Raw genomic sequence first — 16608 nt, 5'->3', positions numbered from 1 at the left:
CAGTGGGGTTTATGTTTTGCTTTGGCTCAAATGAGAAGGATATCTGTTCTCTCTCAGAGCATGGGGACATTCCTGGTAGTTTGGAATGGTACTGGATAGTCAATGTCTCACCACTGGCTGTTGCACACCGAGAAGTATGTACCACAAAAGTATGGGGCATCACTATTAAAATGACCCCTTGGGCTAGACTTAGTGACTCACTCTCAAAGAATAGAGGGGGGAAACAGAAAAACAGTAACCTCTAAGGGAGAACCTGGCTAACTCTACCTTAACCAAGTAATAAAGATCACCATCATTCGTGTCACCATCAACATGACACCAGACGTCACACAGAAACCATTCATTCACTCCTTGATGTGATATGACGAGAAGGACACTGCACTCTGTGATATTCTTTCTAAAAATCCAGAAGCTCAGTCTAATCACTAGAAAACAGCCGACAACCTCAAACTGTGGAACATTCTACAGAATACCTGGATGGACTCCTTAAGACCATCAAGGTAATAAAAAACAGTCAAGAAAACACTGTCGTAGACCAGAGGAGACTGGGATGACAGACAACAAAATGCAGTTGGTACGCTGGATTGGGTCCTGGAACAGAAAGAAAATACTAGTGGAAAACTGGTGAAATCCAAACGAAGTCTAGATTTTAGTTAATAGTATCATGCCAGTGTCAGTTTCTTAGTATTGACAAATGTGCTATGGTTTTAGAAGATGTTAACAATGAGGGAAACTGAACTTCTAGCTTTGCAGCTTTTCTGTAAATCTAAACTTATTCTAGAATAAAAAGTTGGAAATGAAGGTGAAGGCACTTCTACCTACAACTGCAGGGATACACTATATTCATTTCACTAAATCTCATTCAAAATCATCTCTCTTCTTCACGAAGCCACCAAGGCACTAACCATCCTAAAGGAAAAGTAAAAAGGGGTCCCCATGGATCCCTTATCCTAAATCCCATGGAGCTAATTCTGGAAATTTTAGCAGGAATACAAAGGCTCAACCAGGGTAAAGCCAGGTTACTTGACATGAGGCTGGCTGCTTCCTCAGCCAGAACTGCTTTGTGAGGTTCATACCAAGGAGGGTTTTGTCCTTCAGGAACTCACTGTCAGCTGCAGTGTGCCCTTCCCATTCTGTGTACAAGGTCTCATCCTGTACTAAAATAACGTATTTTTTGGTAACAGCTATTTTTAGCTTGTCTTTGAACAACCAAAAAAGTTTGTAACACTGTGAATGTTTTATAGGTTTCATGTTGCAGAAGAGTCCTATCATTCAAAAACACTTCTTACTTATGCTCAGCCTTCCAAAGAAAGAGAAAATCCTCTTAAAGCAGAATACTTAGAGTTTGTCAGTCTCTACTCTCCTCCCTCTGGTCTTCCATACTTTGTGCTAACAGTCGGAAGTTTAAAGTGAAGTTAAAGTTGATAATAACTATCTTTCAGTCTTAAGGAGGGAGGCATGACGCTCCTTTAAATATTGAAAACTATAAAGATTTGGTTAGCCTTGGGATTAGTAAGGAGAGCTGGGCAATGACTAGAGGGTTTAGAACAAACGAAAGGATCTCTGAGTACAATGACGAGGGCCCTGTGGAGAAAACACTCTTTCTCCTTGGTCACCACGTATCAGAAGATGACTACGGTAGGAAGCTCAGGAGGCCCTCAGGCCAAGGTGGAGCAGCTTCTAAGTGCAGGAGGGGGTGGAAGAGACTGCAAGAGGGAGGAAGTCTACCTGCTGTAGACTCCCGCTCACCTTCAGAAAACAACTTTGCCAGAAAACAGGATTTGCAACCCAGTGTTTACTTCCTACTGGTTGAATGGGGGTAATCATCTCTCTCCTACAGACCTCCCAGGGCTGCTGAGAACAAATGGGGTAGAGAATGGGAGACCCTTTCTTGGAAACCTGGGTGCCCTGTTGACTGAAGGTGCCAGTGCCATGTGGGAGCCCAGCCGCAAGCGCCCCTTCTCCTCTGTGAGCTGTCAGGGAAGATGAGGGCCAGACATACCATGTCCTTCTGGAGCTGCAGCCGCCTCTGGGTACGCTTCTGGTTTTCTTTCACACTGCTGTCCAGGTTTGCAAATTTTGAGGTTCCTTCCTAAGAAACAGAAATGCACACAGAGGGAATTGATACAGGATGCCACAATGGAGAGAAGGGGCATCTAGTTTCTCACACACAACCCTGCATAACTCTCGCTCAGAATGCCATGCAAAACGAAGAGGCCTCTGGCAGGCTCTCACAATATATATTATGCAAATACTTGGCTGGCTTGTTGCAAGCTGTCTATTTATAATGAGGCTGGTGGACTTGGATTTTCTTGTTCTTCCCTCAAATTCGTTTTTTTTTTTTTTTTTTTTTTTTGAGACGGAAAAAAAACCGCTCAGTCTTGCTCTGTTGCCCAGGCTGGAATGCAGTGGTGCAATCTCAGCTCACTGCAACCTCTGCCTCCCGGGTTCAAGTGATTCTCCTGTCTCAGCCTCCTGAGTAGCTGGGATTACAGGAATGCACCACCACACCTGGCTAACTTTTGTATTTTATTTTATTATTATATATATATTTTTAGTAGAGATGGGGTTTCACCATGTTGGCCAGGCTGGTCTTGAACTCCTGATCTCAGATCATCCACCTGCCTCAGCCTCCCAAAGTGCTGGGATTACAGGCGTGAGCCAGCCACCACACCCAGCCTTCCCCTTACTTTGTAAGAAGATTACCTGACTTGGTTATGAAAGTAATCATCAATATAAGCCAGGCAATTCGCATAAATGAAGACACTTTTACAGATCCCAAATTAAACTCAAAGTAATCAGATATCCTGAAAACAATGATCGACTTCCTCTGTACATTTTGTGATTTCTTGATCTTGGCCTGACATGGATGTGCCAGCATTCTGTGAAAGAAAGGGACTACTTCTGTAGTATTTCTTAGCTAAATGAAACTTTTGCACCAGAAGTTTTCTGAGGAAGTCCAATATTGTACTACATGACCAATCCATGAAAGCCGAACTTTCACACATCCCCAGCCCCCGGTCAGTTCTTCTAAATTGCCTCTCAGGTTTGAAACTCTTACAAATCAATCCTTCCTCCTGGTGCCTGAGGACACATGGCTACTACCCTTTCTCTCCTCCTGTCTATTGTAACAACAAACTCTTCTACATAGAGTAATCACGAGTTTGCTGACTGAACATTAAGTGCTTTTGGTTTTGTGGTTGTGGGGTCTTGCTAAGTTCTCATTTTCCAGGAACTGCATGAATGGGGGGTAAATTGCACAATTCAGTAGTATATAACTTCTATACTAGTTTTTCCTTAGTCACTTTTCCTGAGATTTATGTATTACCAGAGCACATGACCTTCCACTACTATAAAACCGCAAAAGGATTTTTTTCAGTGGCTTGGTCTTGCTGATAGTGACAGAGCACCAACATGCTCCATCTCTCACCAGCCTTAACTCAGGTCCCAGGTACACCACTGGGACGGAACCCACAGTGACTCATTATCTATTTAAGTTCTTCCCATCACAAATGATAATAAGAGAGCTACTAGTTAATGATCTCCCACTCATTGTTTTTCCCAGGGATGGATGAAAATAGCCTATACCAGACATGGTGGTGTGCGCCTGTAATCCTAGCTACTCAGGAGGCTGAGGCAGGAGGGTTGCTTGAGTACAGGAGTTCAAGTCCAACCACAGCAACATAGTGAGACCCTACCTCTAAAAAAAAGAAAGCAGCCTAATATGCGCCTTTCCTGTGCTAGATAGTTGTGAGTCCTCCCACATTTTTGAGAATTTGCTTAGAGTTAGAAATCAATTATGTCTGACTTGAGTACGAGGGCCCACCTCTTTCCGGTGTGTAGGTCCTTCTGGTCTCCCTTCAGTATGTCAGTTATGGGCAGAGGAATAATGTATCAGAAATTATTGTAGACATGGCTAAAATTCCTAAAGAGGATTTCTGAAAAGTTCAAAGGTTCCTAAGAATCACAGAATAACAGAGGTGAAAGGGATCTCAAAAGAGGACTTAAGACCACCTTCTCATTAGTCAGGAGAGAGAAACACCTGAGATGGGGAACTACAAGACTGGTTGATTCCATGACTTTATGATTTCATGAGAATGAGATTCCATCCCTGCTAGAGATCTAAAAAGACTGACGAGTCCCAATTATTCCAAATGAGGTGTCAACTGAAAATCCACTTATCTGCCACATCCAGCAGTTTCAGTTTTTCCTTCCTCAGCCCCAAATCTCCTACTCTGCAACGTCGCGCAACACCAATCCCTTGAACCTTCTTGAAAGTTTTCATAGGTTTTTGTGACTGTAACACTCATTCTCTCCCCCTGGCTCTTCTGCTGTTTTCATATTTTCTTAATGATTCTTCTTGTCAAAGTCTTCCTCTTGCTTTTTGCTGTATTCATGTCTTTGGAAATACCATTCAATCTCATGACTTTAATCACCACCTATGTTTGGATAAATGCCAAATCTCCCTCTTCCTCCATCAATCTCCTTCTCCCTCTCTCTCTCCTTTTGTCTCCCCCCTCTGCCCTTCTCTTCCCTCTCCATCTCTGTAGTGCAAATGGCTTGCTTAAGTCTCACTTTTTCTTTATATCCATCTTTAGCAGAGTTCAGCTACCCTCATCCATGCTGTTCCCGGACTTCAGAGGGCCCTCTTCTACTAGGTCTAGATGGAACTTTTCTACTAGACTCTGGATCCATATCAATAAATGTTGGTTAACTTAAGCTCAGTAGTTATCAGCAATTACAGCTCAGAACTGTCACAGCTGTAACAGGCTCTTGCTCTAACTTTGAGTTTAGCATGTTTTGGAGTGTCACTGAACATACGTCTCCATCAGGGTTGAATTTCTGGGACTTTCCAGCAGTCCTTTATATAAAGTCAACCGAAAAAAATTCTCACCAAGAGTCATGAGAACCAAGATTTGGTGGCATTCTGCTTTCTTTCCAGATGTTTTGAAATTTCCAGACTATAATTCACCTGCTTAGAATTACCCAGGTTTCAGAAATCATAAGGATATAGCAGGTTTAAGATAGTCTTTGAGAGGAGATGAAACAGTTTTTTAAAACAATTAAAAGGAAAACCACAGATTTTTGCTAATTATCATGTTGCCTGGGCCATATTATATAAGTGGCACATTACATCTTCCCAGAAGAAGAGAAGTTAGGTCATTTAAAACTAAGAGTCCAGGAGTTTGAGACCAGCCTGAGAAAAATAGTGAGACTACATCTCTACAAAAAATAAAATAAAACTATTATACTATTACCCAACTATAAATCAGTATAAAACCAGGAGTAACATTAGAAACAGAGGCCAGTAGTTTTTCCTAGTGACTCTTTTGAGAACTTAAGTACCTTGTGATTCCATTAAAAAAAAAAATGTGCTGACAATTTACACTCAGAATTAGACGCTTCACTTGAAGAATGATTAACAAAAATGACTGGAAAGGGACCTACAGATACACATGGACTGCCCAAAGCATTTCACTATCATTAATGATAATGCACAGACCATATGAATTCACAGCCAAGTTTTTCCTTTCTTTGGAATCTGAGTCATATCTATAAGAAATTTAATTTAGAGTACTGGAGTAACGTCTGCATTTAAGAAAGGTTTATGGGATCTTTAATGTCTAGATACAGCTTTGCTTCTAAGCCTTCAGCCAGAAGGCTGCCACCAGGCAATGAGCTGCTCAGTATTCAATTTATCTACTTTGGAAGGATGACTCAGGGCTATTTGGATTTGAATGTGTGGCTCCAGTTAGTCTAGCTTCGTACTGCTGACAGGGAGACCACTAAGCCATCTCCTTCCAGCCAGATGGGTTTCCATTTAAAGTATGCAAAGCCTGGGGGATGTGAAGCAGGGAGTAACACGATCTCAGCAATCATTGTTTAGTGTGCAGTTAATCAGGTAGTCCAAAACTAAAGTCAGACATCAGCACATACTGCCCTGCTCATATCACCTATACCAAGAAGGGCTAACAGTGGGCATATTGTTAAAAAGTCATGTGAATGATAAGACCCATCAATTCATGCAGCCAAACAATAGCTTCTGAACGCTTACTGCATGCCAGGCACTGGTTGGACTTTACGGATACAAAGTGAAAAGATACATACAGCCCCTGCCTGCAAGAGGCCTACAGACCAGTAGAGAGACAGGCAATTGCAATAGAGCATGTGACAAGTGCCAGGACAGAGAAATGACAGCTTCTCCTGGAGCACAGGGGAAGGCACCTAATCAGACCTGAGAATGAAGGAAGGCTTCCAGAAAAGGAGGCGTCTACACTGAAACATGAAGGATAAGTAGGACATAGGACAGGAACAGTCATGAAGACCATAACAAATGCCCTTACAGGATCGACTAACCTAAGAGTTAGCACCTGGATGCCTTTTCTTACTAACCCCACCTCTACCTATTTTCACTCCTACTCCAACTATCTTCCCTAAGCTCAAATATGCAGCTTATTCTCTATTCATTTTCATTTGTTATGCATACTTTGGTTTTACATGAATATAGCTCACCAAATACAAAAAATAACTTATATTTGCATAGCACTTTCAAGTATTTTACCATAGTGAATCTTCAAAACAATTCTATGAAGTCAACATACCAAATATTTTGATTGGCTCTCATTTATAGAAAAGGAGATTAAGGATAAGAATCACAACTTTTGATTGCCCAGTTCAGGACTTTCCCCTATGGTAGGACATAGCACACTATTTTATAAATGTTTTACCTCCCCCATGAGACTGTAATCCCCTTAAGATCAAACACTGCCTTTAATATGGTTACATCTCCAACACCTAGTGGGTGCTCCACCAATATTTATTGAACTACTAATTTACCTTCTCTATGAAGCTGGACCTGATCCATCCTGCACCCTACTCCAAAAAGGTCAGAAGAAATAGCTTTGCCTTGGTGATAAAAGCACAGGTTTTAGAGTCTCACCAGATACATTCATATTTTAGCTCTACCACCTATTGGTTGTATGCCCTAGGGCAGGTTACTACCCTGTCTGAGTCTTGGCTATCTACAAAATGATGATGATAAAATCTACTTTATAGAAAGACTATGAGGATAATATTTGGTCTATGCTAGTTCCCCTCTGATAGTTGTTCACAACCTGTTAGTTGTCTTTATTTGACTATTTATTCTTGTTGTTTAGTGTCTGTATACCCCAATTAGAAGGTAAACTCCAGGAAACAGTGTTTGTGTTACTCATCTTCATATTTCTAGAGGCAGGTTCAAAGCTTTACAAATATTAGGCATTTAACAAATGTCTGGAGAGATACAATGAACTAAGCTATATCTTTACCTAGTGTGTCATTCAGAAGTCAGCACTTATTTGGTGTTCAATAAATACTGCTGACTGACAGATTGTGCAATTTAGTCCAAATAAAGGATGTGGAATTGCAGGCAGGCTTGGCCTCTGTCATTCTAGGAGATGTTTTGCTGAGAAGGAATATTCCAGGGCCTCTCACCCACCAAACTGCCAGCACTTGGTATTTGCAGAGTAGCTTGTTAAGGAGGTACATACGCATATGAACTCAAGTTTCACAATCTGCTTGCATAACAGGCAAGCTAAGGGAGGTAGAAAGAGAGAGCTCAACTGGACTTAGAATTTTCTCAGCCCCAAGTTTCTTAGATTCTGCATTTAAAAAAATTTTTGCCTTCTAGTTACTTTAGGCTTTCTTTGGGGTTGAAGGAACTTAAGGAGCCCTCACGCTACTCTTCCTTGAATGGATTCCAGAGCTATTAAGCACTACCCAGCACCCTCACTAAGAGCCTCACCTTCATCAGTAGTTCTCGGCTGGTCAAATGGTTATTATGGTCTGAGAAGATATCTGAAAGTTCTTCAAACATCAGCATTCGGTCTCTATGAAAAGGGATTAGAAAATATTAACAATGAAGAGTTAGGAATAACCCGACACCTTCGGCCCAGCTGTCTTCAGGACGCACGTCTAAGGAGGGATTGTACTCCTCTCAGGGTTGGTGGGTACTGCAAGCACAGATGAGGCCCATGAATTTTTTTATGCGGGGTGACTTTTTATTTCTTTTAAGGTGGACTTGGCCCATGTGAAGAGAGGTATATTTCCCTAGCAATGCATATTATAATCATAAAAAAGCATTATTCAACTGGGGCATCAAGTTGTTCAATTAGGACATGTTCTTGTCAGTGAGTTTAAAAAAAAAAAAAAAAGACTGTTAGCAACACACACAGAGCCCACAGATCTGAGAGGTCATCTTGGCCAGGCCCCTAACTTTAGAGATGAAGATGCCAGAACCAGGGATTTTCCCAAATTTCCACGAATAACTGCTGAGAGTTGCAGGTATGGAAGCCAAATTTGCTGGCTCACAGGCCACTATTCCTACTCCCAGAGTCAGAGGAGAATGGTGGAACCGGGATGGGCTCTGCAACCAGAGGTGGTGAGTTCAGTTGCAACTCTCCACTCACTTTCTGAATGATCCTGGACAAGCTGCTTAATTTTCCTGAGCTTCAATTGTCTCATCTCTACAAGGGAAATATGACAGCGCTTTTATGGGACTGCTGGGAAAGTGAGTGAAACCACATATGCAAAGCATCTGCTCTGCCCTCTCCCTTTCCAGGATACTACATCTCTGTGAGCCTCGTGGCTTTCTCTACACACCCTCCAGGGTTAATGGGTGCATGATTCTGAAGACAAAGAATTAACAGGGGCAATATCACTATTTATGCAACATTTTCATTATTATGAAAAAAACATATTATTAAGAGCCTGTTTGTTTTATAGTGAGTGTAATATTACTCTAAATAATAAAGAAAATCATTAAGCTACTCATATTTGGAGAAAATCATTTCAAAATTAACTATATGTGGCCCTAAATGAATAAGTATCCTCTCTGTCTACTTAAAGCAACAAATGTCAAGGATTATAGGGAAAGTAATAACCAAATAAGATATCTTTTTTTCTTTTCTTTTTTTTTTTTAAATAACAGCTTTATTGAGATATAATCCACATATCATTGAAGTACACAGTCCAATACTTTTTACTATATTCACAGAGTTGAGTAGTCATCCCCATAATCAATTTTAGAATATTTTATCACCTCAAGAAGAAATCTTCTATCCTTTAGCTATCACCCTGTGACCCTACCATCCTCCCAGCCCCAGCCCTAGGTAACCACTGATCTACATTCTGTGTCCACAGATTTGCTGATTCTGGACATTTCATATACAAGTCTAAGTATACGATGTGTAGCTGTTGTGGCTGGCTTCTTTAATTTAGCATGTTTTCAAGATTCCTTCATGTTACACCATGTATCAGTACTACGCTCCTTCTATGCCTGCAAAATACTCCATTGTATAGATGCACCATGTCCAAATAAGTTATCTTAACACTGTTCCTTGAATTTTGCAATAGAGAACATGTGAAGCTGATATAGAAGTGTGTTCTTTAAGGAACTGTGACACTTCTGTAGTGTCCTCGCTAAAACACACGCAAACCAACTAAGAAACAAACCCGAAACATATGTTATACAGAATGCAGCTTAGAGGGTTTTTCATTTGTCTTTAGAAAATAGTTTTAAAATACAGCTAGAATAAATCTTTTCATATGGCAACCAAGGAGACTAAGATACAAGTCCATTAATTTTTTTGCTCATGTTTTAGTCTCAAACTTGCTGTGGAAGAAATCTTAGGCTGGTTACATGACTTTCCTTAGTGCTCTTTTTTCAACAACCAAAGAATTACCTTTCGTGGCAATCAGACAAGGCTGCAATCAGTCGAGTAAGGCTGCATTTTAACACTTGACTGTCCCTTTGTTTTTGATACTACAGTTGAGTGGGGAGTGGTGATAAGGGAAAGAGGAGGTGAAGTAGAGGTGTGGAGGGCGGGGACACTGCATGCTTCTGATTTTCCCATTGTATTCCACCAGTGTCTATCAAGTAATGATTTTATATGACCCCATCGTTCTTTTTTTTTTTTTTTTTTTTGAGGCGGAGTCTCGCTCTGTCTCCCGGGCTGGAGTTGCAGTGGCCAGATCTCAGCTCACTGCAAGCTCCGCCTCCCGGGTTCACGCCATTCTCCTGCCTCAGCCTCCCGAGTAGCTGGGACTACAGGCGCCGCCACCTCGCCCGGCTAGTTTTTTGTATTTTTTAGTAGAGACGGGGTTTCACCATGTTCACCAGGTTGGTCTCGATCTCCTGACCTCGTGATCCACCCGTCTCGGCCTCCCAAAGTGCTGGGATTACAGGCTTGAGCCACCGCGCCCAGCGACCCCATCATTCTTAAGGAGAAATGTGTGCAGAGGAAAATCAACCAACTAATCTCTCTTTAATACACACAATCACCTTGATTATTCAAAACAGAGAAGAAAGAACCCAAGAAAAGAGTAATAATCATGAAAATTGCATTGGTCTTTGAAAAGCCTGCCATTTCTTCTACTGATAGATATTGGCATCAGAAACAAAGCACGGGCTTTGGAGTGCAAGTAGCTGTGGCTTCTACAGCTCTGTAACATAAGGCATTATAAACGTCCACTTTATTTTTTTCTTTTTACCCATCAAAGAATCACCTAATAAATAATTTGGCTTACACCAAGTGGACTATCTCCTGAATGAGAATATGAGCTTATCAGCAAGCTTGAGGATTGTGGCACTCATTTTTCAGCATAACTTTATGAAGCTCTGGTTTACCAGCTTGGGGCTCTTGCAAATTCAAACAGTGTCAGTCCCTCAGGGCTTGATCAACTCTGAGTAAACTTATGAAACTGAGGACCTAGACCTTCCATTCTGCCCCACTAAGGCAGCCTGGCTGGGAAGCCAGCTGGTCTCCCGCTCCTCCTAACTGAAACTGACTATACCATATGTGGTATAGACCATACAGAATTTATACATTCTTCCCTGATGTAGCCCAAATTCCTCACTAGTTCAAACCTGGGCAGACTTGTTTAATGTAGCTGGCCTAGTTGTACTCACAACACAATCCCCAGCCTCTAAATCTGTAGTGACAGAGAATCAGAACTTCCCCCTCCCTCACCTTTCCTTCCTTTGCACAAAGTTCTTTGATCTACAGTGAAGTTCCAGAAATGGAAGAGATGGCAGTAGTGCAAACATCAGGAAATTGAGTTGTTAATTATTCCAAAGGTTGCACCAAGAAATATGAAGAAAAACAGCATAGGATGTGGCCAGTTAATAATTTCAGGTACTTAGAAAAGAACATTTAAAGGTTTTTAATGCCAATAAGATAGCTTTTAAAATGCTGAAACTAAAAGGACATCTAAATAGCTTCCTACTGAACATCAAGAACTAATGTCCTATCTGCACACATTACCCCTTGAGTCCTAAAATAGCTTAGGGCTTTGCAGTGAGTCTGAAAAATAACCAGAAGTAATGGCAAATTGCTGTAACTTCATCACTCCATGACTTTATCCCTCAAAATCCAGATAATAAGCACATCCTTCAGATCATCCCCAAAGCCAATAACCTTGGCTTTGGTATACTTAGAATGAGTTTGATTTCTGCACGAGCCCTGCCTCAAAAGTCATTAATGATTATGTGTAAGACGCACCCTGCCTGAAACACACAGAGGATTTCAAATATGTTTCTCTAGTTATGCGATATGAGCTTTGAAGGTGAGGACCCATCGCAACAACTAATTATTCTGGCCAAATAAAAGTAGAGCAGACACTTGGGAACTTACCTTGGGACAGCAGCCCAAGTCTTTTTTAACCGATAGATGGAATTAGACTGCAGTGCCGAAACGATGGCCCTCAAGGAGGAAAAATTCTTCAGGAGTCTACATTCCTGCATGGGGAGTGATTAAAACATAAAAGACATTTAACTATCAATATTACAGTGACTTGGTGGTTTCCTGTTTTAGAGGTATCACAGCTGCTATGAATTCTTACCACTAAATAGGCAGCTGTATAAATACTGAACATCAAAAAGTGGCTCCTTCCTCCCACCCCAGTCATCGAAACACTTTTATAGATTTTGGCACAGTATGCTTGTTTTTCTCCCGTCAATATATTTTTTTGTGTTGTTGTTACACTTTTATAGTTTCCAGCTTTCCCAGTAAAAACACTAATGGAGGTAAGTCTACAGAGCTATGCTAGAAAGAGCAATTTTCTTCTGCTGAAAGCACACAGACGTCCTAAAAATATGCACTTTAGATCGTCTTTAGATCCACAAAATGAGGTGGGCAGCAGCCACTCTTGAGGTCAGATGGTATTGAACAGCTCATGACCAACCCTTGTCCACAGAGGTGTATATAATTTGGCAATAAAAATTCACCACAAGTTGAACTTTGGCTTTTATGCTCTTAGCCAAGGGGGATATTTTTATACACATTCATTTGGTTTCAAATTGGCTTGTTCTGCAACCATAAACATTCAAAAACACCTTGGTACTTCAATGCTTCCAAAATAACTTGGCCTTTTAAAATAAAATTCATTTTGGCAATGTTTTAAAACAAAACAGAAAGAGAACAGGAAACATTCTGGATGCCATTTTCTGGGTAAGGAGAGAGGCTCCCTATTTAAACTTAAGCTACCATAAGGATCCTATAGCATCAGCAGTTAGTGACCTTGGAGTCAAAGTCCTGTGACTGAATAGTAGGGACAGCAAAACAGACAGAGAGAAAGTCCCATTCTTGGCTGGCATGGGGAAGGCAGCAACGTGAGGAGGGTGGACCAGGCCTTATGTCAAAGGAGATGCTTCATATACAGGCACGTGACAGTGTAATAGGCCCAGTGTTTACAAGTAAGTACACCATGTGAGCACGTATTTGGCTTTGTGTACAGTATCTCAGGTAAGAGGTCCCAGAGTGATTTGGTACAAATGTAAATCACTTCGAGAATCATTCCACAAAGAAATATTAATCCTGAATATGAAGGAAAAACAGCACTCTAAGTTAGCATTGCCAAAATCTGGACACTGAAAACTACGCCAAACAAACCCTCAAACGTTTTCTTTAGAGTAAATGCCAAAGTACTTAATAAAAGTCATGTCCACCCTTTTTAAATGCCTCAATGTCCTCCCCTTATTTGGAAAGATATAAAGAGAAAAAGAGAGAGAAGGAGAGAGAGAAAGAGAGAAACAAAGAAAGAGAGGAAGGAAGGGAAGGGAAGGGAAGGATGGGAAGGAAGGGAAGGAGGAAGGGAGGGAAGGAGGGAGGGAGGGAAGAAGGGGAAGAGACAGAGAACAAGAGAAATGTTCTGAACTGCAATCTGGAAACTAAGCCTATGGGAGCATGGTTCAACAAAGGTTCACAAAAGTTATATTCTAAAAATCAGGAAACTTGCAATAAAAAAAGGAACTCAGGCACAGATACATCATGCAAATTGAAATAAACATATGGAACACATTACTCAAAAAAAGGTTTAAACTGAGGGTTTAAAGGAGTACAAAAGGCATCTGGCCCCATTTCTAGAAAAAGAGGCATCTTCCAGGACATGTGATGCAAAAGTAAAAACATACCATTAAGGGCAGTTCAAGAAAATACAGTCATTTTAAGTCAGAAAAATTTTCTTTTTCAAACATTCTTTCAATAGAAATTGACTACGGTGAATGCAGGAAAAGTAAAATAAATCTTGGTAGCAAACCACTGGTGAGTCTCATTATTTTATTATATTTCCCTACACAATTGCAAAAGATACAACATACTCAATATTAGGAAGTGATATCACCGAAAAAAGTAAAAGCCCTTGGCTTTATTATTAGCACATGACATGGGATTTGAAATATACTTCAAATGATTCAACTTGCATTTCTTATTACCACATAATGCACAATTTATATTCAATTTGGACCAAAAGTCATCCCTTGAGCCCCACTATGTCATATACACAGATGTTATATTGTCACTATAGCCAAAGTGGTTGAATGAATTGGGGTAGACAGTCTGCTTTTGAGACATGCTGTGACATTTATGGCAAAAAAAAAAAAAAAAAATTCCTTATCATTCTAAAAAGACAGAGAACTTCCACGCTATGTCTCACTCAGAACTTCTTTTGTATCTCTTACTTGCTGAGCAATAAGCTCGATTTAGAATAGGAGAAATATAATAAGTTGTTTATGCAACTTATACTCTTTGTTTCTTGCTGCCTTTTGTCATACACTAAGAAGTCTGTAATAACAGACTACCTGAAGACTCAAAACAAGGCAAATTATCTGGCACAATTGTGTCTCTGCTCTTTAATCAAAGACAACAAAAGAGAATGCAACATTATGCCCTATCGATAGGGGCTGAAGGAAAAATATATTTAAGGGGATATAAAGCAAAATGTGTTTTGGTTGAGAGTTGAACCATAGTGCCCAGAACACAAATTACTATGATATTTTCATAGTCATAATTTTTCACAATCATTATTTTGCTGATGTAATTTATTCTGCCTAGAAAAAAAAATACCCCTCTACTCTTCAAATACCAAAAATCTTATCTGTTATTCAAAGTTAATTTCAAATGTCAATTCATCTGTGAAACCTTCCTTGATCACCCAATCAGAAATGATTCCTCTCTCCTCCACTTTTACAGCGCTTATCTCCCATGGCCCCACTCCTCTACTGCCTCAGGCTGAGATAATTCCAGTGTATCTTAACTTCCTTGTTTGAGTATGGGTTCCTGTAAACAAACAATTATGCTCTATCCTAGTATGTCCTCTAAGTACATAATATTGTGGTTTACACACATTAGGAGTTCACAAAATATTTGGTGGCCCACTGACTGCACACTGTTGCCATTTTCTCAGTCATGACATAAGATGCTGTGAAGGGGAGGTCCCATGGTATGTAAGCAGTTCATCCAAGAGACTAGACTCCAACACTCGGAAGAAGGTGAGTCAGACCTAGGAATAGACTCTTCCCCTCCAACTTCAGATTAATATGAGATATGGCCTCAGATTAATATGAGATCTCTGTAAGTGTCTCTGTCCTTCAGAAAAGAGATTCAGGACTCTGAGAAAGTACCAGCTCTTCAAAACTGCAGAAGATGTAATGCCTCCAGGTACTAGGAGGGGGCATAGGTAATCACTCTGGGTTGAAGAGCGGTCTGTTTTGACATGCAGACCATCCATTTATATTTACTGAACATGGTGCTGAAACCAACACTCAGTCTGTCGTGAATACAAAGGGGAAAGCAGACAGAATGTCTTACTCTGGAGAGGTAGCAGTATGAGAACCCATAACTGGGAAGAAGTAAGTAGGGGACCAATTTTTTAAAAAAGAGGAAAATAAATAAGCTGCCAAGTTTAGAAAGGCAACTTTTTTCTTACTCTGGAACAACAACAAAAACCCAGTGGGCTCTCATATATGGTCTTTTGACTCCCTTTTCAACCAAACAGCTAAACCATTTAAACAAAGTGATGGAGTAGTCTCTTGCATCTACCAAACACAAAGAATATTTTATAAAAGACAATTACATGAGCGATGTTGATCCACTTCTCAATGATTTTGGCTCTCTGCTGAGTTTTGAGTTCTTTGCCCCCCAGTATGGTGCTGACCACACATTTGGTGAGGGTATTAAACTGAGAGATGGTGGCACGGATCGTAGGAGCCAAATGTTTGTTTTCCTTCTTATCCCTTCGAGACCAAATGCAGCCCAGGCAGTGGTGAGGCACTACTTTCTTGAAGAGTTGCTGGAACAAAAGAGGAACTGACTTTAAGGACAACACAGACATTTCATATGGCAAAGCATGTCATCTGGGTCATCTGTAAATTGGTAATTTTGTGAATGCCTGAATAATCCTTTTCTACTTGATTTGCCTCATGGTATCCATTTCAACAGACAAAAGTAAATAATTAATATACTCATCGATAATGTTTACTAGAAGGAAAATCTCCACCATGTTCCACGCTGCTTTCTCAAAAGTGGTAAAGCAGAAGAGCTAAAGCTACCATGATAACTTCTCACAGTCCTCTTGTATTTATCAGCTAACGCCGACCTATGCAATGTGACTGACATACTCAAATATGTCCAGCTCACAAAAATATTCGAACTTCAAAAGTACAGAAAGCACACGTGGAAATGAGGAGCCAGATACAATCACATGTGGATTCTGTGAATTTATTTTATCCTAACTTATACTTTGATCCCTTTACAGTCCTCCAAATAAACAGTTCAGATCTTGAAATATTTATGAGTGTAAAGGGAGAAAAATACCCACAGAACAAGGCAGATTTTGTTTCACAGGGATTCGAATTCTTATTTCCCTCTGTGTCTTGAGCTCCAAAAGCACCTTCTCCTAGAGTTGCAAGAAGAGCTCAGGGCTGAATTATTCAGATGATTGATTCAAGTCACATCTTAACTCTGCATCTGCAGGCACAGCCTCTCTCAGGGATTCAAAAAAACTTAAAATCACATTATCCCACTGCTTTCTCTGGGGCACCAGTGCCATCACTCTCCCATGTTTTAAGTGAAAGTACACTGGATCACAAAGAGAAGACATACTGCATCCATGTAGGTCAGCTGCTCTGCCACGAGATCTTCTGAGAAGCACGTGAATTCTGCTGACCCTCCACCCTCCAGTTCCTCTTCCTCTTCCAGGCTGAAGGAGACCGTGTTGGGAAGCCCATCTGTTCACATATGGAAAAGATTAGTAATTTGGTGCCAGTGTATACAGTCTTGCTTATAGAGTCAT

General features: G+C 40.6%; 1 protein-coding gene across 3 annotated transcripts in view; it reads right to left on the bottom strand.

The window, feature by feature from the left end:
• The window catches only part of RGL1 (ral guanine nucleotide dissociation stimulator like 1), a 290242-nt gene that overhangs the window by 28000 nt on the left and 245634 nt on the right, over positions 1 to 16608 (bottom strand). For all 3 annotated transcript variants that reach the window (XM_005540214.5, XM_005540216.5, XM_005540217.5), the window contains 5 exons: positions 16419 to 16543; positions 15391 to 15606; positions 11673 to 11776; positions 7784 to 7868; positions 2003 to 2092 (listed from right to left, as the gene is read on the bottom strand). In XM_005540214.5, coding sequence (XP_005540271.1) covers positions 2003 to 2092; positions 7784 to 7868; positions 11673 to 11776; positions 15391 to 15606; positions 16419 to 16543 — 620 coding nt within the window. The remainder of the gene's footprint in view (positions 1 to 2002; positions 2093 to 7783; positions 7869 to 11672; positions 11777 to 15390; positions 15607 to 16418; positions 16544 to 16608) is intronic.

Source organism: Macaca fascicularis, chromosome 1 (assembly GCF_037993035.2).
Source record: "Macaca fascicularis isolate 582-1 chromosome 1, T2T-MFA8v1.1".
NCBI lineage: Eukaryota > Metazoa > Chordata > Mammalia > Primates > Cercopithecidae > Macaca > Macaca fascicularis.
The sequence above is the reverse complement of the archived record's forward strand: the minus strand, read 5'-3'. Positions and strand labels throughout refer to the sequence as shown.